Source organism: Trifolium pratense, linkage group LG3 (genome assembly GCF_020283565.1).
Source record: "Trifolium pratense cultivar HEN17-A07 linkage group LG3, ARS_RC_1.1, whole genome shotgun sequence".
Taxonomy (NCBI): Eukaryota; Viridiplantae; Streptophyta; class Magnoliopsida; order Fabales; family Fabaceae; genus Trifolium; species Trifolium pratense.
Genome location: NC_060061.1, coordinates 47,262,405 through 47,287,515, shown reverse-complemented (window position 1 = coordinate 47,287,515; position 25,111 = coordinate 47,262,405). Strand labels below are relative to the sequence as shown.

Below are 25,111 nucleotides of genomic sequence, written 5' to 3'. Positions count from 1 at the left end.
CTTTTTTTGGCACCTATCGCCCTCACAATGCGGTCCATATATGTGATTGAAAATCACACCACAACTGAGGTGCAATGCAATTGTGCAGCCCGCCGCACCAGCGATGTTGTGGCTGCAGTTGCGGTTACATAAAAAAAGCAGAAGTGAATATATTATTCATCTGATCTAAACATCGTCAATTAAGCAAAAATATTATTCATATTCTATTGGATTGTACGACCACTCGTTCTTCCTTGAGAACATCCTCTACTTGAATGAGGAATAATTCTTCATAATACAGAATAGGGAGTTCCTTTGAATGGATTAAATTCTATAGACAGATGGAATTTTATTTGAGAAGTCAAGATCCTTAAACAGTAATTATGACCAAGTAAGTTATCAAGAAAATAATTAAGCTTGCTACTAAAGTAATTAATTAGCATAACTAAATGTCATGACTCATGAGTATAAGATTTGTATGAGCATAAATAAATACTTAACCAAAGAATAAGGTTTTTAGGCTGTTAGTTATTTCTGTTTAGTCAGTTAGATTAGTTTTTTCTGTTAGTATTTCTGTTAGTTTGTTTTGCAGTCTCATATAAGTAGCAGAATGGGAACAGTTTAGAATCAAATCCATAGAGCTAGGAGAAGATGAGCATGGATAACATAACTACATCTGTAAGCAAAAAGAATGAAAATGAGAAGCACGTTCTTCTGGTGGGATGAATAAAAAAAGATCAGCCACCACGTTCTTCTGTGGTAAATGAAAACGAGGAGAATCCATGACCACGATCTTCTTCATCTTGTCTAAGACATCCAATTCAGTTAGGCCAACTTCAATGGAAGGGTTTGCCAAACACATACACTGGTCTTCATCACAGTCCTTTTCTCATGATTCGTCCAGTTGGATTAGGGAATTTAAATCACAGAAGTGGTGGCATATACATCACTCATGCTTCTCTCAACAACATAGCTTCTTCATTTCCAGATTGATATTGACAATATCGTAAGTGGGGAAGATACAAGAACTACTCTAATGATTCAAAACATTCCTTACAAGTAAGGACAATTGGTTTTAAGGTATACTTCAGAGATGCTGCTTTCGGAAATTAAGGACAATCACCATAAGATTTATGGAATTTATGACTTCATTTACTTTCCAATGGACTCAAAAGTATGCTATATATTTTTGCAATTAGGGACTTGATTAGGTTTTCATTTGGTATTTCTGTTTCCTAATGTTTGTTTATGCTTACAGAATAACTGTAATATGGGGTATGCTTTCATCAATATGCTCTCTCATTTACACGTAGTCCCTTTTTATAAGGTTATTACACTTTTCTCTCTATATTTCAATCTTCATGTTCGTAGTTTGTAATATAAGAAATATGAGTAGAATTATTCTTTTGAAATTTGAAGGATGAAAATTTATGCAGGCTTTTCATGAGAAGAAATGGGAAAAGTTTACTAGTGACAAAGTTGCTACACTTGCTTATGCACAGATTCAAGGAAAGGCTGAAAAACTTGCTAAGCATTTTGAGAAAAGGATGCACAAGCCTAAGAAAATAATGATCAGGTAATTAAAATTTCACTCAATTTCTGACATAATAATCATCATTTGCTTAAATTATAATTTTACATGGTTTTGAGTACAGCTTGGTTTTTCTATGTTATGTATGCATTCTCAGTATCACTTTCAATTGGTCAATATATTCATGTAACTTTCAAGTGCTTGTGTAAATATTTCTTTCTGTTACCATCTAGGAACTATTTCCATCCAGCAACTTGAATATATGAATATATGTCTACGTCAACCGGATGGATCGTGCTCAAGTGATTTTGTTGGAGAATTCCGATGGCATTTTGGATGAGAATGAGATGCTTGAGAATGATCGGCCGTTTTGTATATTGTTCCCAGGCACGTTACATATGGTCCAGTACTGCTAAGTGCTAACAACTACTTCATAGGTGTTTATGTAGTCAAAATCTGAATATACATATCTGTAAAGATTTGAACTGGTTTATTTTCATTTCATCAGAATGCTATATTTTCTCTTATATGAATGTGTTAGACTGAAGTTTCTTTTGAAATGTCAAATGTTAATCGCTAGAGTCATCTTGAAATGCAATAACTACCTGAACATATTACGATGTACCACCGGTACCAGGTACGGAGAGTTATAGCTGTCAAAATAGTTTAGTCTATATGGAACGGCCCGCCAAATTCGAATCCAGTTTATTTAAGATATGACAATATTGGTTTTTTACACAATGTAGAGTTTGAGGCAGCTAAGTTTTGTTGAAAAATTATTTTCAATATCCAATAAGATGACAGATACATAACATGAGCAATAGTTTTTGAATGAACAAAAACATTACAATTGACAAAATGAACAAAAACATTACAAAAAGTGAAAGATAAATTCAGCAACAACAGTGGTATCACAATTTGGCTCTTTTTGAAAAATCATAACCATGATTTGCAGGATCAATCAGCCACATGATGAATCACCTGATAAAACAAGTTGCAAAAGTTATGCATAGAATAACAAAATAAAACGAAATACTCTATATTTTGATCAATGAAACAAGTAATAAATAAATTATGAAACAAGTCATAGATGAATTATGATAAATAAAATTGTGAAGTAGGTTTCACTAACTAACCTTCACTAGCAGGAGCTCAATTTCTGCGAAAACTATTTAACTTTACCATCAAAGTTACATAGAGCTTGTCACCCACTCCATCAACAAACCGAAAGCATGCATGCCTCCATTTCCTAATAAGAAACAAAGAACCACAAATTCCCCAGAAACCTGCTGCAAATCCAACTCCCATGCCTAGATACAATGATTCTCGTATGGAGTCATCATCTTCATTCTCCGGATATGTTGTTGCAGTTTTGGGATTTTCTTCTTTTGGGGTACAATTATTAAGAGGAGCTCCGCATAGGTCTGGGTTTCCAATGTAGCTCGATGCATTAAAACTTTGAAGTTGAGTTCCTATTGGGATTTTTCCATGAAAATTGTTGCAAGATAAATTAAAAACCTCCAAGAAGGTTAAGAGAGCCATGCTCTGAGGAATTTCACCAGAAAGCTTATTATTGGAGAGATCGAGAGATTCTACATGTTTCATGCCTCCAATTGTCTTTGGTATTGTTCCAATGAAATTATTGTGAGATAAGTTTAAGGTTTGAAGTTGAACAAGCTGAAATAATTCCAATGGCACTTTTCCAGACAAGTTATTTGCTGATAGGTCAATAGTTTTCCTAATTTTGGAAAGTTTAATATGATATTGTTGACCTTTTGTAAACAACTCAATTGAACCATAAATTGAGCCCTCCCCATTAAAAATAACCATTGCAGTCAAGTTGTAGATGCACTCTGGCATAGATCCTGAAAGTTTGTTATGTGCAAGGTCTAAATGAAACAAATAAGATTGATTGAATAATTGTGTTGGAATAGGCCCTTCAAATTGGTTAGCTCTCAATATTAATACATGTAAGTTCAAGAATAATTGTGACATCTTGATTGGTATGGTTCCTGAAAATTCATTTTCTCCCAAGTTCAAGAACCACAATTGTGTCCAATCAGAGACGTGCTCCAGAACTTCACCAGATAGCTTATTATTCCACAAATTAATGGATCCTAAATATTTCGAGTTCTTCCAACTATGTGGAATTGACCCTGAGAAGGAGTTGTAAGAAAAATCAACATCACCGACATTCGGTGATATGTTTGGGAGTCCTCCTGTAAAATTATTGCGATACAAATATAAAATCAACTCACCCTTTAGTGTTAGGTTTGATATGTCCCCAGTCAAGGAATTGTTTGACAAATCAAGATAATCAGATATTCTTTCTATAAGGCTCGAAAACTTGTTTTTATCTACCAATGAAATTCCCGAGCTCGATAAGTCGAGATATTGCAGTGACTTCTGTGTATATATCCAAGAAGGAAAGTTTGGACCTTGATTTGTATTACTCAAGAAAAGATAACTGAGTTGAAAAGGAGGAACCCAATCCAAATCAAATTGGAATACAAAATTAGAACTTGTCAATTCTAGGTAATCTAAATTAGAGAGTTTGGAAAAAGTATTTTCTGAAATTTCACCTGAGAAATTATTACGACCAATGGACAAGTAATTTAAATATGAGAGGTTTCCTAAAGTTGAAGGAATATTGGAACCACTTAACATGTTACTGTTAAGATCAAGGTGTTGAATATTTGGTAGTTGGCTTATTCCATCTGGAAGTGATCCTTGTAGTTTGTTAAAAGAGAGATCAAGGTATCTCAGATTTTGAAGGTTTAGCAAGCTTGAAGGTATCTCACCATGTATATTGTTTTCTTGAAGCATGAGTTCAGTGAGATCTTTGGTGAGATTAAAAAACCAATTTGGTAACTGAGAGGTGAATTTGTTTTCAGAAAGATCAAGAGTTAGAAGTGAAGACAAATTCAAATACTCAATCGATGGGTTGATGGTGAAGTTGTTCAGGTTACACTCACTCAATTGTAACTCTAATAGTGAAGGAAGTGTATTAACAGCTTGAAGCCAATTGGTTACCTTATGAAGATCAATTCCACTAAGGTAGAGATATTTCAAAGAAGAAAGTGGAGAAAGCCAATCAAGATTATCCATCTGAAGATCAGTGGAGGATAAGTCAAGGTAGAAAAGGTTAGATGCATGTGTGATGTTGTGTTGAATGGTTGTAAAACTTAACATGTTACTGTTAAGGTCAAGGTGTTGAATATTTGGTAGTTGGCTTATTCCATCTGGAAGTGATCCTTGTAGTTCGTTAAAAGAGAGATCAAGGTATCTCAGATTTTGAAGGTTTAGCAAGCTTGAAGGTATCTCACCATGTATATTGTTTTCTTGAAGCATGAGTTCAGTGAGATCTTTGGTGAGATTAAAAAACCAATTTGGTAACTGAGAGGTGATGTCGTTGACAGAAAGATCAAGAGTTAGAAGTGAAGACAAATTCAAATACTGAATAGATGGGTTGATGATGAAGTTGTTTAGGTAACAATGACTCAACTGTAACTCTAATAGTGAAGGAAGTGTATTAACAGCTTGAAGCCAATTGGTTACCTTATGAAGATCAATTCCAGTAAGGTTCAGATATTTCAATGAAGAATGTGGAGAAAGCCAATCAAGATTATTCATCTGAAGAGTACTACTTCTATCTACAAAGTTGTTGGATAAGTCAAGGTAGAAAAGGTTAGATGCATGTGTGATGTTGTGTTGAATGGTTGTAAAACTTATCACATCAAAATCATTCAAGCTCAAATCCAAGTAACTGAGAAACTCAAGTTCTAGAATACACATATTGATTTCACCTGTCAAAGTTCTGTAAGGTGGTAATTTGAGATCAAGTTTTGTAACTCTGTTGGTTATGTTGTCACAGGAGACTCCTTTCCATGCACAACAATCTTTTTCGGTTGACCATGTTGATAGCTGACCATAACTATCATTGATTCCCTTTTTGAAGATTGATAATGTCTCTTTATCTTTCTCATTGCATCGAACCCATTTGTGATCATTGATTGACATGCATTTGTGAAATGTGGTTAAAGATAAAAGTAGAAGCAAAAGAAGTGGCATTTGTGTAGTGATAATTGTCATCATGAGTGATTGTTTGGCTCAGAGAGGATGATGGAAGTATGATTTGTTATGAGATGTTAGTGTGATTATAATAAGAAAGTATGTGTAGGGATAAAGTGGATTCTAGGGACCAATCGATAAAATCCAAGTCTTAAGAGTAGGGATTATAATGATTTAGAATAAAATCCGTTACCAAAAAGAGATCATGCAAACATAGATGCATAGTATTAAATGAGAGTTTTTTAGAGAAGAACGTGTTTGATAAAACATTTGATTGATTTCTTTCCAAATGAGGCTAAAGCCTTATTAAAAAGAAATAAAAAAGTAAATTGACATAATATAAAATTAATATTTAAATTAAATTAATAATAACCTAATACATATTTCCTATTACAATAATTATTATTTCATGTTACCGTATGTGGACAATAGTTTAACCAGATCAGGTTGGTTCGTATAAGTTTTTTTTACACAAATTTTAAAAAATGTGTTTTTGAATGGTTAATTCAATCTAAAATAAAAATGAAATATGATAGAAGTTTAGAATAAATTTAAGTAAAGCATCACAGATATTTATGGAAAAAAATTAAAATGAAATATAATTATATAAACCTGACATTTTAGAGAGTTTCTTTTTGGTTTTGTTCCAAATTTTCTATCATCAAATAGAACAACTACAACATTGCCCATAACACTACAACATTTGTTGTCTTTGGGAACACTTGTTTATGCAACATCTCAAAACTGTTGCCTAAAACTTGCCAAAACAATTAATACTCAATTATTACCCTTACGCTATTTTGAAAACTCGAAATTGCTTATCCTATCCTGTGCAATATTAATATTGCACAGTTTAGAAAAATCCATATTTGAATTACCTTGAGTGTATAATGAATGAGTTGCAACACATTATTATGTTCATTAGTCAAAGTCATCCACTATACATAATTTTTGTTTTTACACGGCATAGCAAGGTGATGCAAGTGGGGCTGATTGTTTGAAAAAACTAATAACTCCAAACAAAAAGACTTTGTAAAAGCAAGAAAAAAACGAGAAACATCCAAACAAGAAGACTTGGAAGACTTCATCAATAATATATTTTGAAATACTTTTATAATTAAAGAAGTGTCCAAAAGCTTTAATAAAGAAAATATCTTTGTTAATTTTTTTATAAGAAAAATACAATACACTACAAAAATGATTTATAAACAAAAACAACTGACTTTTAAAATAACACAAGAGTTGTATTATTTTGACTCAAATCTTAAAAATATGTTTTTGAATGTTTATTCAATTTAAAATTAAAATGAAAAATGATAGAAGTTTAGAATAAAATTAAGTAAAGCTTCACCAATCCGGATCCTCGGCTGCGTTAATCTATGCTGCAAGGTGTCCACCATTGGATTGAATTGGCGTGTAATTTGTGTGCAATGAAATTGTATACTGCCTCGCTTAATTTATCTTTCAACCACACTTTTTTTTTTGCCACTTTAGATTATGCTTTTTATTTATTTATTTATTTATTTATTTTGTACTTATACTTTAGATTGTGGACTTTGTGGTATGCTCAATATTTTATTTTTATATAATACTAATTTAGAGACCCATATGTACGGGTCCATTAATTTTTATTCGATATTTAAATTTATTATTATATTAAAGTAGAAAATTTTAACAAAATGCTAACTTGGCACTTTTTTTATTAAAAATGTAGGGACTATTCTTGACTATAGAGTAAAATGTAGGACAAAAATGTATTTAATCCTTTATTTTTTTAAATAAAAATAGGTGGCAAGTCAGCATTCTGTTAAAATTTAAACTGCGAGGACTAAAAATAGTAACGGAAAAAATGTAGGGAGTATTATTGACTATAGGGTAAAATGTAAGGACTAAAAATATATTTAACCCTACAATTTATTTAAAAATATACACAGGACAATAAATTTAATAAAATAAATTTCTTTTTTGTTTACAATGAGCCGGGGATCGAACCCATAATGTATAACCTTTATTGATTTGACAAGTTTTACAAGAAAGAACACAATAATTTCACTTATATTTTAATAATATTTTTTAATTTTTTAGAATAATTTATTCTAAATGAATTTTCTACTATAATATAAACAAATTTAAATATTTAATAAAAATTAACGAACCCGCACATACGAGTCTCTAAATTAGTTTTGTATAAAAATAAAATGTCGATAATAATTGTTATTTGGTTCAGTGATGACTGACACTGAACTTGGTAGGGAGGACCACGGTTCGATCCCCAACTGCGATCGGAAGAGAATGAAACCACTTAATGTTAGAACTAACTTCCGAAACAGATTAAACTGTTGCTGAACGAAAATAAAATATTGAGCATACCACAATCTAAAATATAAGTACAAAAAAAAATAAAATAATGTAACGTGGCAAAAAAACAGTGTGGCTGGTTGAAAGAAGAATGAAGCGAGGCAGAGTCTACAACTTCATTACACACAATTATATTACACGCCAATTCAATCCAATGGTGGACACGTTGCAGCATGATTGCAGCAGGGATTAAGGCAGCCGAGGTTATGGAAAAAAATTAAATGAATATAATTGTATAAACCTGGCATTTGAGAGAGTTTCTTTTTGGTTTTGTTCCAAATTTTCAATCATCAAATAGGACAAGACTTGAAAAAATAGGAGAAACATGAAATTTTAAAGCTTGTGTTAAGAAAATACGAAAGTAGCAATATTACAATTTCAACTTGGAGTTTTAAAAGTGTTATTTTAACAATTCAATTATTGTTAACAATTCAATCATTGTCTAACGGTCTCAATGTCGCTAAAACAGAAAACACGACTCTGTTGTTGCACATCGCAGATCACACCTCTATTCCACAGTCTTACAAGTGTTGGTTATATATCTTGAAACAATATCCACCCAAACACGCTGATTTAGATGGAATTAAAGTGTTCCAAACATGCTGAACAGCCGCAACAAAATCTGCAACAAAATCAAATTCTGATAGCAGGTTGTGCGGCGTCAAATAACAGCTTTGAACTGAAGATTGGCTGCAAAAATCTGGCGACCAACTAACCACATCTGTCTCGCTGTCTCGCATCTGCACGCCTGCTAAAATCTCCAACATATCTGCAGCAGAAACCAGGTCCTCCTGGTTAAGTTCCCTCTGCCAGTCCCAGCTCCAATCTTGCGAAAAATTAACCATTGCTTCAGCATTTTTCAATCATGTACAAATCTGTCCGTTACTAACATGTACAAATCAGGAAACTGTTGGCATAACAGTTATTCCCCGTCCAAAAATCCATCCAGAACAAAATACTTTATCTGTCTCTCTTTGAGTTACATTACCAAGCCAATTTGGTTCATAGTCACATTCCTTGCCGATTGAGCATAAATCGTGCCATAAAAAAGAATCCACCTTACTTATCAAGGTGTGCCTTCCGAACAAAGCAACAATTTCAGCACCAGTCCATATCAAAATCCGTTCACTTAACATGAATATAAATTGAAAAAATCCAAATATTTTACTCCAAGACCTCCTTTGTTGGAAATTGAAGGAAGAAACTTGGTAGAGTATAAACACAAGCTATGAACTAAGTGGAGTGTGAATTTGAAAAAAGGAATTTTAAGTCCCACATTGGAGGGAACACAACCCTTAGTAGTGTTTATATATTGAAAAATGTCACCTTGGGGACCCCAAGGGGTACCTAGTTTTGTAAACGGGTTACCACGCACTCCTTGTCAAATATCACGCACGCCGCTGTCTGGCCGGCTCGGGCAGGGCCGGACTCGGGTCTTGGTGATATATTAAATTCGGTTTTGCAATTATACGATAAATAGCACTATAGCAGTCTTTTTCTTCACCGAAAAAATCTTTCTTTCTTCTTTATTGTTTCATCGAGTGGCTTTGCAGCCATAGAGAATTGATACTCTTGTATCAATTATCGAATTGATTCATCGAATCAATAGAGAAGGGTGTATCTCTGCCCGAATTCTACAGTGCGGTAACAATTCGGTAAAAAAATTGTGATGACTGTTTTATCTTGGAGACTTCACGGTTGATAGTCTACTCTGCACAATTTTGAGTAGTAACGTGAAACGTCTTAAAGAAAGCATATTCACCCGCGACTCAGCCGATAATATTTTTACAGTAATAGCAATTTCGAAATTTTTTCAAAATAAAAAACAACATCCTTAGTTAATAGATATAACAAACTGTCAAAACTCATTAAACATTCATTGAACACAATTAATATGAATGTCATTAGCCACAATTTTCCATACTTTATTTTTGTTGGTAATATTTGAATTACCTTTGACTGTATGATGAATGAGTCGCAACACATTATTATATTTATTAGTCAAAGTCATCCACTATACATAATTTTTGTTTTTACACGACATAGCACATGGTGATGCAAGTGGAGTTAGGATCCTCTCCATTTCCAATTATTTCAGAAATAACTCCAAACAAAAAGCCTTATAAAAGCAATATTGAAGACTTAGATTTATGGAATTTCTTTGAACCTCATGTTTTAGATTTGTCTTAAAAGTAGGAGTGTGATTGCTTAGTGACTTCCCTTGGAAATTTGGCGTATAAAAAAAGAAAGAACAAAACGAAAAACATTCAAACAAGAAATGTCCAAAAGCCTTAAAAAGCTAATGGAAAAGCATGAAAAAAGCTTCCTTTTTGCTTGGTCTTCAACGACATTTTAAGATAGGGTCACCCAGCACACTTGTTAAAAAAAGGAAATTAAAAAGTAAATTAATGTTGGAATCTGGTCTCTTTTATAAGCATATATTTCAATTTGCGCGCACACTTATTAAGAAATAATTTTTTTATCTTGATTTTATGTAAAAGTTCTATTACAATTACTAAAATGACCTTATAATATTTTAATTTTACATTAGAATTCTATAATCATCTTAAAAAGTGGAACAAGTAATGAGGATAATTTTGAAAAAATAGTATTAAATAAAGTTAATTTTGGTGGTTTTTGCTTATATTTAAGGGCAAAAAAATTTGCTGACTTTTTCTTATAAATATGGTCGGGGGAGTAACATTTTATAATTTTAAAGCATTAAATGCACAAATTCCAAGAAGATTCTATAGTAATGCACTCTTTAACATTTTCCTATACGATAAACTATTTAAACCGATTTTTCATTTGAAACTTATATAAAAAATATCTTTGTTAATTTTTTTTAACAAAAATACGATACACTACAAAAATCATTTATAAAAAAAGCCAAAAAAAAAACAGGCCATAAAAAAAATCACTTTTTATTATCCCAAATTATATACAAAAACAACTGACTTTTAAAATTTTCAAATTTTACTTTTATTTATTCTCATAAAATTTATTGCAAATTGCATTTAATTTACTCTCTCTTTATTTTTCTATAATCAATAACCAATAAAAATATTAATCGTTATTTGATCCGGTAGTGATCGGCGCTGGACTTGGTAGGTAGGACCACGGTTCGATCCCCCGCTACTGTGATTGAGAGGGGGCTGAAATCACTTGATGTCAGAACTGGTCTAGTGGGGCAGATATATACTCGTGGTGAAAACAAAACAAAAAAATAACCAATAAAATTCTTTTGTCATCTTCTAATGAAACTTATTTTAAAGAAAACACAAAAAGTCATACTTCAAATTATTACTACCTCTGTCCCAATATATAAGACATTTTTACAAAAAAGAATTTGTCCCATTTTATAAGACCCTTTTTAAAGTTCAATGTGCATTAAATAATATTTCACAAAATACCCCTAATTAAATAAAGAAAAGTAAAAGATCACCATTTCTCTCTTAATACTCCCTCCGGTCCTTTTTATAAGAAACAATTTGGAAAAAAAATTTGGTCCTTTTTATAAGAAACAATCATTAAATTTATTCTTACAATTCCATTTTTACCCTTATTAAATTGTATCCATTCCAAAGTTATGCATTAATTAGAGTGATATATTCCCTAAGGATAAATTAATACACCAAGGTTAATTTTGGAATAGATTGTAAAATTTTAGAATTTTTATTAAGAAAGATAAGGTTTCTTGGTATGTGTGTTTTTTCCAAATTGTTTCTTATAATAAGGACCGGAGGGAGTAATTGAAGAGTAATTTTGGAAAAAGAAAATATATTGTTAACAAGGCAAAACAACTTTTTTTAATTCTTATGTTTTTGTAAAAGAGGTCTTATTATAACCGAATATATTTTATTTTTCTTAATAAATGTATTTCTTTTTTCTTCTTATGGGACGGAGAGTGTGCCCTACTTTTACCATTGAGTAATGGGAGTGCAGATGATAAAACTTGGCTAGTGGAAGACTCTGAATTTTGAAGTCAGTTATATAATACAAAAGAATGTTAGCTAATATGCTAAAGTGATATATAAAATAATAGAAAGAAGATTTTATTAAGTTTCCTTCATGTTGCCTGGGTTACTGGGTACGGTAGTTTTAGAAAATTAAAATATAAAATTAGCAACATGTTTTTTGCATGAATTATTACCATCATGATTTGGAGATTTACTTTTTCAATCGTCTCCACTATTTTCATCAAAAGTGAGAGATAATTAAAATATAATACAAATCAAAATATTTTATTAGAGTTTTCAATTGTCGATATGTTTTTGCTGTATCCACCATCCCCATCAACCAAATAAAATGGGTACAGATCGTTGTGTACCATACGAGTACCCTACGCGTACCCGGTTCTGGTATGTACCATGTAGAGTACTTCACCATTTTAGGAGTACTTCAACATTTTAGGTACTCTTCACCAATAGCCGTATGTACATTGCCAGCAAAAGGTAACAAACTTTCATTGGCTATATGCACCAAAAATGAATGGTAACAAAACTTTCTCATTGCTTCATGCACCAAAAATGTACTGTGTTAAATAAAAGGACTATTTGAAAATGCATTGTAACAAAACTGATATGTTTAATGAAAAAGAAATTGAGAGAAAAAACAGACACAATCAGTCACAATATTTGATTTTGTTAGATGTATGTGAAAAAAAGTTTTATACCGTCGGTGTATACAAATTAAAACCTTTAAAGAAAATTATATCATTGAGTACACACAAGGAAATACTCAAAAATCCAATTTAGGTGAAATTCAGAAAGACAAAGAGAAAAAAAAGAAAAAAGACACCAACTTGCATGAACACAATTACACAATATTTTTTGAAGATTAACAACGTCTCTTTATCTTTCTCATTGCATTGAACCAATCTGGGTTCATTGCTAGACATGGTTTTGAAAAATGTGGTTAAAGATAAAAGTAGAAACAAAAGAAGTGGCATTTGTGAAGTAAGAATGGTCATCATGAGTGATTGTTTTGATAATAAGAAAGTACGAGGACAATAGTTTAACCATATCTGGACAAAAGCAGAGAACAGATAGTTAGAAAGACTTTGAAAAAGAATGAAGACTTAGAATTATAGAATTTCTTTGAACCTCATGTTTTAAACTTGGTGCCTAATTATTTGTAATTTATTATTATTGGTAAAATGTTAGCTTTACATTTGGAATTTTGTATTCTGTGATAAGAAAGTAAAGCATCTCCTTGTGATGATATATCACAGATATTTATGGAAAAAATGTAAATGAAATATAACATTAAATAGGAAAACTTTTCCATTACCCATTGTAACATATAAACTAACTCTGTTTTCCACCCGAACGCATAATTTTGACAGAATTAAAGTGTTCCAAACTTGCTGAACAGCCGCAACAAAATCTGGATCAAAATAAAGTTCCGATAGCAGGTTGTGCGGCGTCAAATAACAGCTTTTAACTGAAAATCGGCTGCATAAATCCGGCGACCAACATATTCCGCATCTGCACACCTGCTAAAAACCAGTGCTGCAGTTCCAGCTTCCGTCTTGCGAAAAACCATCTCTGCAGCGTTTTTCTGCAACTGTTTTGACTTGTGACTCTGTCCGTTATTAACATGTACAAATCAGGGAACTGTTGGCATAACAGTTGTTCCCCATCCAAAAATCCATCCAGAAGAAAATACTTTATCTGTTAGCGGGCTCCCTTTGAATTACATTAGGCAAGCCAATTTTGGTTCATAATCATATTCCTTGCCGATTGAGCATAAATCGCGCCATAAGAAGAGTCCACTGTTATGAACAACTTTTTAGTTGTTCATAAATTGAAGATATAATTGCTAAAAGAGACTAACAAACTATACTAAGCTAAAATAACTAATTTCTTTCATTCATTTTGCTTGATCATTTACATTCACCCAATGTCATTATATATAGCATGGTTAACCCTAACAAACTAAACAATGACTCATCATTCTTCTAGATTCTTCCAAGAACATGATTAATCACCTAAACTTAACCAATATATCTTGGGCCTATTTTTTCTCTAGGACCTATATTGATTCAATACATCCACCCTTGCGCAAATTGTACCTTCCGTACGAAGCAACCTATTCAGCACCAGTCCATATCAAAATCCGTTTACTTAACAGAATAAATTAAAAAAAAAATCCAAATATTTTACTCCAAGACCTCCATAGTAAATAGATATAACAAAGTGTCAAAACTCATTAAATATGAATGTCATTAGCCACTATATAGGTAAAATATTTGATATAAGCTGTACAAAATTTAGTTGAGATGTGTCCTCTCCCTCTTTTGTGGCCCTAGAGCATAGACCCCTGCTGTTTTTCAGGTGCTCCCAACAGACTCAACATAATTAACCATCAAAATTATCATTAAAATTTGCTGTAAAATTTATTTGTCGAAGTGTCATTTTGGATGTATGACTGTTGTGACTATATTGTATGGTTGACTTTGTTGATTATTTGAAAAAAGAATAACTCCAAACAAAAAGACTTTTAAAAAAATGAACACTAGATTTATGGAATTTCTTTGAACCTCATGTTTTAAAATTTTTGTCTTGAAGTGGGAGTGTGATTGCTTAGTTAGTGACTTGTTGGCGTATAAAAGAAGCAAGACAAAAACCAGAAACATCCAAACAAGAAGACTTGGAAGACTTCAATAACTCTGACCAAACATCCAAGGGTTAGAAGTCCCAACATCCAAGGGTTGAAGTTGAAACAACATTTGCCAAGACTGATGCAACCTCTCAATGAAATTGCTGAGAAGCACTACAAGAAATATTCCATATACCAACGGACACCTTTAGCCACAGTAGTTCTAGCCGTAGGTGTAGGTGTCTCTTATCCGTGGGTATAGGTCTGGACACCTTTTGCTTATTTTGATTTTGATTTCCGAAAATAATAAGAAAAAAAACTCAAAGGATCTCAAACCCTAACATCATCACATTCTCTTTCCCATCGCTTAATCCTTCGGTCTCCCACTGAATCGACCGCCGCTCTCTCCCACTGAGTCGACCGCCGCTCTCTTTCCCATCTCTTTCCCGCGGCTCTTTCCCATCGCTTTCTTCGCCAGGTAAGTTCTCCTCAATTGTGTTTAGCTTTAATTTCAATTGTGTTTTCCTCAAATCTCATATAAAATCCCCAATTGATTTTGTCGCTCCTTACATCTGTCATTAGCTTTAATTTGAATTGTGTGTTCTTCCTCAAATCCCATATAAAAACCCTAATTGACTTTGTTGTTCCTTAAATTTGTGGTTAGCTTTAGTTTCATCCCAAACTAAATTTCTCTGTTCTTGGCTCAATTCGAAGTTTGGTGTTAATTTTTTTTATTAATATTTGTATGTTTTTCATATTCGACTCAATTTCAAACCTGACAAGATTTAGTCCTATTTGAATGGCGCTTTGTTGGTTTTTGGTTTCTAGGTTGTTGTTAATTGTTTATACTTTCTGGATTTTGATTTTGGGTTTTCTAGATTTTGGTAGATATGAAATATAGTGATTACTAATTACTAGTATGTAGATGTGAAAAATTAGGGATTATTTGTTTCTAGGTTCTCTAAGCCAATGGTTTTTGGATCCAAAATCTTTGTCCATGTTGGGTTAGAAATTCATAAGTATGATCCCTTGGCCTTATTCTCGCTCTTGCATTGTGTCAGATCTTTTTCACAGGTTCAGATTTTTGGAGCTGGTGTTCGTTTCTTCTCTGCTGGTATGACACATCTACTCTGCGTATCTGTTCCTGCATTGTGTGTTGCAGGTCGATTATTACTGTTAGAAATCAGCAAGCTTTATCGATTTTGTTTTGTGAGCCATTGGCGTATCTTTCGGCTCTATTTAGTTTGTTCTTCTATTACATACATGAATCATGGGTGGATTTCTTTATCTAGTTTATGAATTGATTTGGTTTTCTTGTTTGGAAATGAGCTCTTTGTATTAAATAATTATACAAAAATGATATATAAGTTTTGTGCAGGCTTATTAATGTCAATTAACATTGGAGAACTTGGCATTTCCTATTAGCAAGAAAGGGGCATAGTCGCCAAAATCAAGTTAGCATTCATTAATTCTCAACTCCAAGCAGGTAAATGTACACAAATTTGTTTCGATAAATAATTATGTGCTTATATTTAAAAGCATTTGTTGTAATATGTAGACAAATTGGATCCTTACCAAGCAATTGAAAATTGTGGTGCAGGAAGTAATCTACTCTTAACAAAGTGATTCTCATTAGTGGAGCACATACCATTAGTTCTACATAATTCTTATTATATTCTGGTTGATATACTTTGTAACTTGTATTCTTTTATTTTCAATAGGTTCCAAATGCTTCCAGTATCTCTGATATAACGAATTCTGCAAGTATCCAAACACTAATGAACACTACAAGAAAATTGCCCTATACCCATAGCAATTTGGAGGTAATTGGTCCAAATGCTTATGTTCCAGCTACATCCTTAGTTTAGGCCATTTGGAGGAACTGCAAACTTGGCATCAGTTCATTTATCTTATCAATCAATTATGTTATAATTTTTGTCAATGCACCGATCTAGAATATGAAATGGTTTAACTAGTCTTTTAGAGTTATTGATCTTCTCATCAATCTCACAAATTTATATAATTGGTTGTGTTGTATATGTTTTAATTTTACAGGAGGCTTACTCTCCCATCCAAATCAGCTCATGGTAATGCTAAGATGAAAAGCACTGATGGATTCTTTTGAAGACATAAAATAACCATGTTCAAGTGTAGATTCAAGTCATCATTCAACAAGGTTGAAAAACTCAAAAGTGAATTCAAAAGAGGCAAGTCTTACTTACTGTAGAACTATGGGTTCTGTTAATAAATTCATTTTATATAAAAGAGACTTGCTAACTTTACTTAAAACGTCTAAGTTAGTATTATTGCCACTTAAACTTGTTTACTCTTTAAGTCTCATTTAATTTAACTTCCTCTTTATCCATTGATTGCAGGATGTCCATGACTGAATCACACATGGAAGCTACTGGTGCTGTAATGAACATTACTTATTGTCACTTCCTTCTTGCAATACATGTATGTTCAAGGTGATAAGTTGAATATTTTACCAATGACATAACTCTTTTGTTTACAGTACCTAATTCTATATGCTATATAATATTTCAGTTCATTTGTTTGTAACATATTATACCTAAGACATCTAGTCACTCGTTCTTGCTTTTTAATTTACAAGAACATGCAGGGTATTAGTCTCAGAGTAAACACTGCAAATAACAAGCATAAAAATGTTAGGTATAATTCTACTTACATGTCATTGAGGATTCTGTGATGTCTTTGAAAAATAGAATTGTATCCTTTTATTGTCAATAGGTTCCATCTATTAGGATATATTATATTTTACCCTTTGAGTTCATATTCAATATTATGGAAATATTTATCAAGTTCAGTTTGTAACTTGTATTCTTTTTTTAAAATATGTTTCAGGGGGTTCTAGTTCCTCTAACCAAACAAATTCTCAAAGTATAGACAACACTAAAGAAGATGGAAGAGTGGAAGATTAAAGCTAATTTGATTTTGACATAGTAATTTGAAAATTTAATTGACATGATATCTTGTAACTTTTGTTTTGAGATTGTTCTGACTTTGTTGTATATTTTTAAATACATTATGATCCTCTTTAGGTTGACATTTTGACCTATTTTGCTTGTAAGATTTGTTTTTTCAATATAATTGAAGTTTTTTATTTGTTTTGTTTCATAAGTATAGTGATGTATACAAAAAATATAGTCAGTCGTGTATATTTAATACTATTAAGAAAAATAGGGCAAAAATATATTTGTTGAGTAAAAATATGAAGAAAAAAAATAAAAAATAAAAATCCAAAAGTTTACCAACGGACAACACCGTGGGTATAGCAAATTCAATAGGTGTCATTGGCCGTGGGTATAGGTCCATGATTTTTTCCAACTACTGAAACTGCCGTAGCTATAGGCTATTGCAACGGAAATTTCCGTGGGTACAGCGAAGTAAAGTCCACGGAACAAAACGCCCGTTGGTGTAGGTTTTTTGGCCTATACCAACGGTTTTGTGATCTTTAGCTACGGGCATTTGCCGTCACTAAATGTCAAATTTCTTGTAGTGAAGTGTTACTCAAGATATATGCGATATCGTGGTTTTTTTTCTCACTCTATTTTCAATCTATGCTAGTTGTTTGGTTATATAAAATTGTGGAATCAACAATGACAACCAAAGACATTCTAGTAGAAGTGTAATGTATTAATTACTGTTCGGATAAGGTGAATCGCCGTTGATGTATTAATGACTACAAACGGTAAAGAAAAAATGACAGTCGAAATGTATAGGATTGAGTAAGTGGTTAGACTTAATAGACACAGCATATCCATACAGGAGACTTCATATACACATTCACTTGTCAGATTTCACAGACTCACAAATCGCAAATATACAATTCATAAATACATAGTTCACTTGTCACAGACACGCCATTTCCAGATACACAGTCACAATGCAGTTGAGGAGTCCATGACAGATTCAAGAAAAGGCTGAAGAAATTGCTAAGTATTTTGAGAAAAGGATGCACAAGCCTAAGAAAATAATGATCAGGTAATTAATGGCTTAATTGCACGTTTGGTCCCTTATCTTTATTTTAGGTTTCAAGTTAGTCCCTTATCTTTTTTGCAGGTTTCATGTTGGTCCCTCCCGTCAATTTTTTCACTTTTTCCGTTAAATTTGGACACGTGGAAAACGGAAACCACACTTGGAAAGATGACACATGTCCAAATTTAACGGAAAAAGTGAAAAATTTGACGGGAGGGACCAACATGAAACATGCAGAAAAGATAAGGACCAACTTGAAACTTTTAAAAGATAAGGAACCAACTTGAAACCTAAAATAAAGATAAGGGACTAAAAGTGTAATTAAGCCTTAAAATTTCATTCAATTTCTGACATATATCTTTCATGTGCTTGTGTAAATATTTATCTCTGTTACCATCTAAGAACTATTTCCATCCAACAACTTGAATATATGTCTACGTCAAACCGATGAATCATGCTAAAGTGATTTGTTGGAGAGTTCCATTCGCGATTTCGATGAGAAGCATGATTGGCCGTTAGTTACATATGGTATAGGACAGCTAACATCTTAACTGTTTGTTTCATGTAAAATGTTAATGTACATATCTGTAAAGATTGGAATTGGTTTCTCTTTATATCATCAGAATGCTGTGATGAAAGGTATACATTTTCTTTTCAAGTACTGTACTACTATATTTTCTCTTATAGGAAGATAACTACCTGATTATATTAATATATGAGAAAGCCACAAATTTCATTTGCAACGAACAAATGAGAAAAACTAGAGTATCGAACAACTACCGTGTACCACGATACCAGGTACGTAGAGTTCGAATTCAGTTTATTTTAGATATGACAATGTTGGTTTTTACACAATGTAGTGTTTGAAGCAGCTAAGTTTTGTTGAAAATTATATCCAATAACCAATAAAAACAAGACAGATACATAACATGAACAATAGTTTTTGAATGAACAAAAACATTACAATTGACAAAATGAACAAAAACCTTACATCAAGTGAAAGAATAAAGATGAATTCAGCAACAACAGTGTTATCACAATTTGGCTCTTTTTAAAAAATTATAACCATGATTTGCAGGATCGATCAGCCACTTGATGAATCACCTGATAAAATATGTAGCAAATAAAGTGGATATATAAGTTATGCATAGAATAAAAAAGTAAAGCTAAATACTCTAGGCTGATCATCAAAACTGTGAAGTAGGTTTCACTAACCTTCGTTAGCAGGAGCTCGATTTCTGCGAAAGCTATTTAACTTTACCATCAAAGTTACATAGAGCTTGTCACCCACTCCATCAACAAACCTAAAGTATGCATGCCTCCATTTCCTAATAAGAAACAAAGAACCACAAATCCCCCAGAAACCTGCTGCAAATCCAACTCCCATGCCTAGATACAATGATTCTCTTATAGAGTCATCATCTTCATGCCCTCTAGACTTGTGATTTTCTTCTTCTATGGTACAATTATTGAGAGGAGATCCGCATAGGTTTGGGTTTCCAATGTAGCTTGATACATTAAAACTTTGAAGTTGAGTTCCTATTGGGATTTTTCCATGAAAATTGTTGCAAGATAAATTTAAATAACCCAAAAAGCTTATTATTGGAGAGATCGAGAGATTCTAAATATTTCATGCCTCCAATTGTATTTGGTATTGTTCCAATCAAGCTATTGTGAGATAAGTTTAACGTTTGAAGTTGAACAAGCTGAAACAATTCCAATGGCACTTCTCCAGACAAGTTATTAGCTGAAAGGTCAATAGTTTTTCTATATTTGTGAATTATACTCATATAATATTCTTGTCCTTTTGTAAACAACTCAACTGAACTAAAAGTAATAAAATCTGTTATAGAATGATCAACCATTTGAGTCAAGTTGTAGACAGAATTCTGTATAGATCCTGAAAGCTTGTTATTTGCGAGGTCCAAATGAAACAAATTAGAGAGGTTGAATATCTGTTGTGGAATATTCCCTTCGAATTGGTTAGCTCTCAATATGATCACCTCTAAGTATGGTGACATATTGATTGGTATGGTTCCAGAAAATTCATTTTCTCCCAAGTTCAAGATCTGCAGTTTTGTCCAATAAGAGAGGTGCACTAGAGCTTCACCAGATAGCTTATTACTCCACAAGTTAATATGATATAAATCTTTCAAATCCTTCCAACTATGTGGTATTGATCCTGAGAAGGAGTTGTAAGACAAATCAACTTGAATGGCATTTGGCGGTATGTTTGGGAGTCCACCTGTGAAATTATTGTGATCCAAATATAAAGTTTCCCACTTTAGTGTTAGGTTTGATATGTCTCCAGTCATCGAATTGTTTGACAAAAAAAGTAAGGGGATTCTTTCTATAAGGATTGAAAACTTTTTTGTAACTACCAATGAAATTCCCGAGCTCGATAAGTCGAGCAATTGCAATGACTTCTGTGTATATATCCAAGATGGAAAATTTGGACCTGGATTTGTATTTCTCAATTTAAGGTCATGGAGTTGAAAAGGAGGAACCCAATCCAAATCAAATTGGAATACAATAAAATTAGAACCTGTTAAGTCTATGTAATTTAAATTAGAGAGTTTGGAAAAAGTTTTTTCTGAAATTTCACCAGAGAAATTATTAAGACCAATATCTAAGTAATGTAACGATGAGAGGTTTCCTGCAGTTGAAGGAATGGATCCTTTTAGTTGGTTAACAGAGAGATCAAGGTGTTGAATATTTGGTAGTTGGCCTATTCCATCTGGAATTGATCCTTGTAGTTGGTTTGAAGAGAGATCAAGGAATCTCAATTTTTTAAGGTTTAGCAAGCTCGATGGTATCTCACCATGTATATTGCTCCAATGAAGATCAAGATAGGTGAGATCTTTGGTGAGATTAAAAAACGAATTTGGTGACTGAGAGGTGAAGTTGTTTTCAGAAAGATCAAGAGTTACAAGTGAAGACAAATTCAAATACTCAATAGATGGGTTGAACATTAAGTTGTTGAGGTTACAATGACTCAAGTGTAACTCTAATAGTGAAGAAAGTGTATTCACTGCTCGAAACCAATTGGTTTCCTTATGAAGATCAATTCCAGTAAGGTTGAGATATTTCAATGAAGAAAGTGGAGAAAGCCAATCAAGATTTTCCATCTGAAGAGTACCAAAGGGGGAGAATAAGTCAAGGTAGAAAAGGTTAGATGTATGTGTGATGTTGTGTTGAGTGGATGAAATATTTATCACATCAAATTCATTCTCACTCAAATCCAAGTAAGTAAGAAACTCAAGTTCGAGGATAGACAAGTTCATCTCACCTTGCAATTGACTAATATGAAGTTCTGTAACTCTGCCAGTAATGTTGTCGCAGTGGACTCCTTCCCAAGCACAACAATCTTTTTCAGTTAACCATGTTGATAGTTGACCAATACTATCATTGATTCCCTTTTTGAAGATTAACAACGCCTCTTGATCTTTCTCATTGCATTGAACCAATCTGTGTTCATTGCTAGACATGATTTTGTGGAATGTGGTTAAAGATAAAAGTAGAAGCAAAAGAAGTGACATTTGTGAAGTAAGAATGGTCATGAATGATTGATTGTTTGGATCAAAGAATAAGATGCATTTGTGAAATTTGGTTAAAGATAAAAGTAGAAGCAAAAGAAGTAGCATTTGTAAAGTAAGAATGGTCATCATGAGTGATTGTTTGGATCAGAGAGGAAGATGTAAGACTTTGAAAAATAAATGAAGACTTAGAATTATAGAATTTCTTTGAACCTAAGGTTTTAAACTTGGTGCCAAATTATTTGTAATTTATTATTAATGGTAAAATGTTTGGTTTACATTTGGAATTTTTGTATTCTGTGATAAGAAAGTATGTCAGCTTGGTTTGTACAAGTTTCAATATAGGAAGAAATGTGTTATTTTGACACAAATTTTAAAAAATATGTTTTTGAATGGTTAATTCAATTTAAAATTAAAATGAAATGTGACACATGTTTAGAATAAAATTAAGTAAAGTAACTACGTATGTGATGATATATCACAGATATTTACGGAAAAATTAAAATGAAATATAATTATATAAACCTGACATTTGAGAGTTTATTTTTGGTTTTGTTCCAAATTAATTTTCAATCATCAAATAGCAGAACTTTTCTATTACCATTGTAACTAGGGGTGATCGTATCCGAACCAATCCAAAAGTAAAACCGCAAATCGAACCAAAGCAAACCGAAAACCGCAAAAACCGCATTTGGTTTGGATGTATTTGGATGGCTTTCTTACTGAACCGCAAACCGCAAAACCGCAAACCGCAAAAACCGCGGATAACCGCAAAAACCGTATTAAGTTACTATTATATATTTATATTCCAATATCGTAAAAGAAAATATATTTATATTCCAATATACATGCCCAATTACCAAGTCAGTCGACCAAATTAATCGAACTTCAAGTTGTTTTTATTTTTTGTACTGAAATTTTATTTTGGTGTTGTAATGTTATTTTAAATAAACAAATTTTATCGGTACCGTGATGTTATTTTGAAAATTCAATTTTTTTATATATTTAAAATTGTAAGTTACTATAATGTTATTTTGGATAAATAATTTTTATTGGTACTACAATGTTATTTTGGAACTTCAATTTTTTATTTTTTTTTATGCTTAAAATTGTTCGGTACAATCGTTATGTTTTAAACCGCACCAACCGAACCGATCCAAACCGCATTGGTTTGGTTTGGTTTGGTTTGGATGACTTTTTAAAAATCAACCGAACCAAACCGAACCGCATGCATTTTTATCTCGAGGTTAGGATGACTTTTAACTGAAAATTGGCTGCATAGATCTGGAGACCAACTAACCACAACTAATCTGCATAGAATATTATTCATATTCTATTGGATTGTACGACCACTCGTTCTTCCTTGAGAACATCCTCTACTTGAATGAGGAATAATTCTTCATAATACAGAATAGGGAGTTCCTTTGAATGGATTAAATTTTATAGACAGATGGAATTTTATTTGAGAATTCAAGATCCTTAAACAGTAATTATGACCAAGTAAGTTATCAAGAACATAATTAAGCTTTCTACTAAAGTAATTAATTATCATAACTAAATGTCATGAGTATAAGATTTGTCTGAGCATAAATAAATACTTAACCAAAGGATAAGGTTTTAGGCTGTTAGTTATTTCTGTTTAGTCAGTTAGATTGGTTTTTTCTATTAGTATTTCTGTTAGTTTGTTTTGCAGTCTTATATAAGCAACAGAATGGGAACAGTTTAGAATCAAATCCATGTAGCTTGGAGAAGATTAGCATGGATAACAAAACTACATCTGTAAGCAAAAAGAATGAACATGAGAAGCAGCCATATCACTGCTTTCTTCTGGTGGGATGAATAAAAGAATGCAAAATGAAAAGCAGCCATATCACTGCAAAAAGAATGAACATGAGAAGCAGCCACCACGTTGTTCTGTGGTAAATGAAAACGAGGAGAATCCATGACCACGATCTTCTTCATCTTGTCTAAGACATCCAATTCAGTTAGGACAACTTCATTGGAAGGGTTTGCCAAACACATACACTGGTCTTCATCACAGTCCTTTTCTCGTGATTCGTCCAGTTGGATTAGGGAATTTAAATCACAGAAGTGGCGGCATATACATCCCTCATTACCAAATTGATATTGACAAATTGATTAGGTTTTCATTTGGTATTTCTGTTTCCTAATGTCTGTTATGCTTACAGAATAACTGTAATATGGGGTATGCTTTCATCAATATGCTCTCTCATTCACACGTCGTCCCTTTTTATAAGGTTATTACACTTTTCTCTCTATATTTCAATTCTTCATGTTCGTAGTTTGTAATATAATAAATATGAGTAGAATTATTTTTTGAAATTTGAAGGATGAAAATTTATTCAGGCTTTTCATGAGAAGAAATGGGAAAAGTTTACTAGTGACAAAGTTGCTACAAGGAAAGGCTGAAGAACTTGCTAAGCATTCTGAGAAAAGGATGCACAAGCCTAAGAAAATAATGATCAGGTAATTAAAATTTCACTCAATTTCTGACATAATAATCATCATTTGCTTAAATTATAATTTTACATGGTTTTGAGTACAGCTTGGTTTTGCTATGTTATGTATGCATTCTCAGTATCACTTTCAATTGGTCAATATATTCATGTAACTTTCAAGTGCTTGTGTAAATATTTTTTTCTGTTACCATCTAGGAACTATTTGCATCCAGCAACTTGAATATATGAATATATGTCTACGTCAACCGGATGGATCGTGCTCAAGTGAATTTGTTGGAGAATTCCAATGGCATTTTGGATGAGATGCTTGAGAATGATCGGCTGTTTTGTATATTGTGTTGGAACATGATGAAGGAATAAGAGGAAACTTGGTATTGAAGTAAACACATTTGTTAGAACCATGTGTAGTGTGAATTTGAAAAAAGGCTCTTTGAGTCCCACATTGGAAAAATCACACCACTTGGTAGTGTTTATATACCACAAGGTGGCAATCCAAGGGTGTGCCCTTGGGGTACCCACTTTTGTAAGAAAGGGAGATCACACACAATGTCGAA

The 25,111-nt window shown here is 32.5% G+C and overlaps 1 protein-coding gene, 4 long non-coding RNA genes and 1 pseudogene across 10 annotated transcripts; 4 read left to right on the top strand and 2 right to left on the bottom strand.

Annotated features, from left to right (window-relative positions):
• The first annotated feature begins 310 nt into the window (after positions 1–310).
• LOC123917221 lies at positions 311–24,873 on the top strand. 2 transcript variants are annotated; one of them, XR_006812410.1, is made up of 4 exons: positions 311–370; positions 24,267–24,335; positions 24,445–24,564; positions 24,753–24,873. It is a non-coding gene; the product is annotated as an uncharacterized LOC123917221 (long non-coding RNA). The 2 variants fall into 2 exon arrangements; XR_006812409.1 differs by lacking the exon at positions 311–370 and having other exon boundaries at positions 23,555–24,335.
• On the top strand, positions 1,238–1,908 carry LOC123917222. Its single transcript, XR_006812411.1, has 3 exons — positions 1,238–1,306; positions 1,416–1,555; positions 1,744–1,908. It is a non-coding gene; the product is annotated as an uncharacterized LOC123917222 (long non-coding RNA).
• LOC123917213 (receptor-like protein EIX2) lies at positions 2,185–22,129 on the bottom strand. 2 transcript variants are annotated; one of them, XM_045968885.1, is made up of 3 exons: positions 21,753–22,129; positions 2,647–4,695; positions 2,185–2,491 (listed from the first exon to the last, which is right to left on the bottom strand). In XM_045968885.1, exons 1-2 carry the CDS (start codon positions 22,099–22,101, stop codon positions 2,663–2,665), a joined length of 2,382 nt encoding a protein of 793 aa, XP_045824841.1. In that variant the 5' UTR covers positions 22,102–22,129; the 3' UTR covers positions 2,185–2,491; positions 2,647–2,662. The 2 variants fall into 2 exon arrangements, with proteins under 2 accessions (XP_045824841.1, XP_045824840.1); XM_045968884.1 differs by lacking the exon at positions 21,753–22,129 and having other exon boundaries at positions 2,647–5,834.
• On the top strand, positions 14,862–16,746 carry LOC123917219. 2 transcript variants are annotated; one of them, XR_006812405.1, is made up of 5 exons: positions 14,862–15,020; positions 15,604–15,656; positions 15,921–16,028; positions 16,264–16,365; positions 16,598–16,746. It is a non-coding gene; the product is annotated as an uncharacterized LOC123917219 (long non-coding RNA). The 2 variants fall into 2 exon arrangements; XR_006812404.1 differs by lacking the exon at positions 14,862–15,020 and having other exon boundaries at positions 15,300–16,028.
• On the top strand, positions 16,913–17,666 carry LOC123917220. Of its 3 annotated transcripts, none has more exons than XR_006812408.1 (3): positions 16,913–16,999; positions 17,157–17,215; positions 17,408–17,666. It is a non-coding gene; the product is annotated as an uncharacterized LOC123917220 (long non-coding RNA). The 3 variants fall into 3 exon arrangements; XR_006812406.1 differs by having other exon boundaries at positions 16,913–17,010; XR_006812407.1 differs by having other exon boundaries at positions 16,919–17,010; positions 17,166–17,215.
• On the bottom strand, positions 19,362–21,727 carry LOC123917218 (annotated as a pseudogene).
• Positions 24,874–25,111: the final 238 nt, after the last annotated feature.

Excerpts from the sequence above, each read along its gene's own strand:
- LOC123917213 (XM_045968884.1), bottom strand. The coding sequence starts at position 5,605 with ATGATGACAATTATCACTACACAAATGCCACTTCTTTTGCTTCTACTT.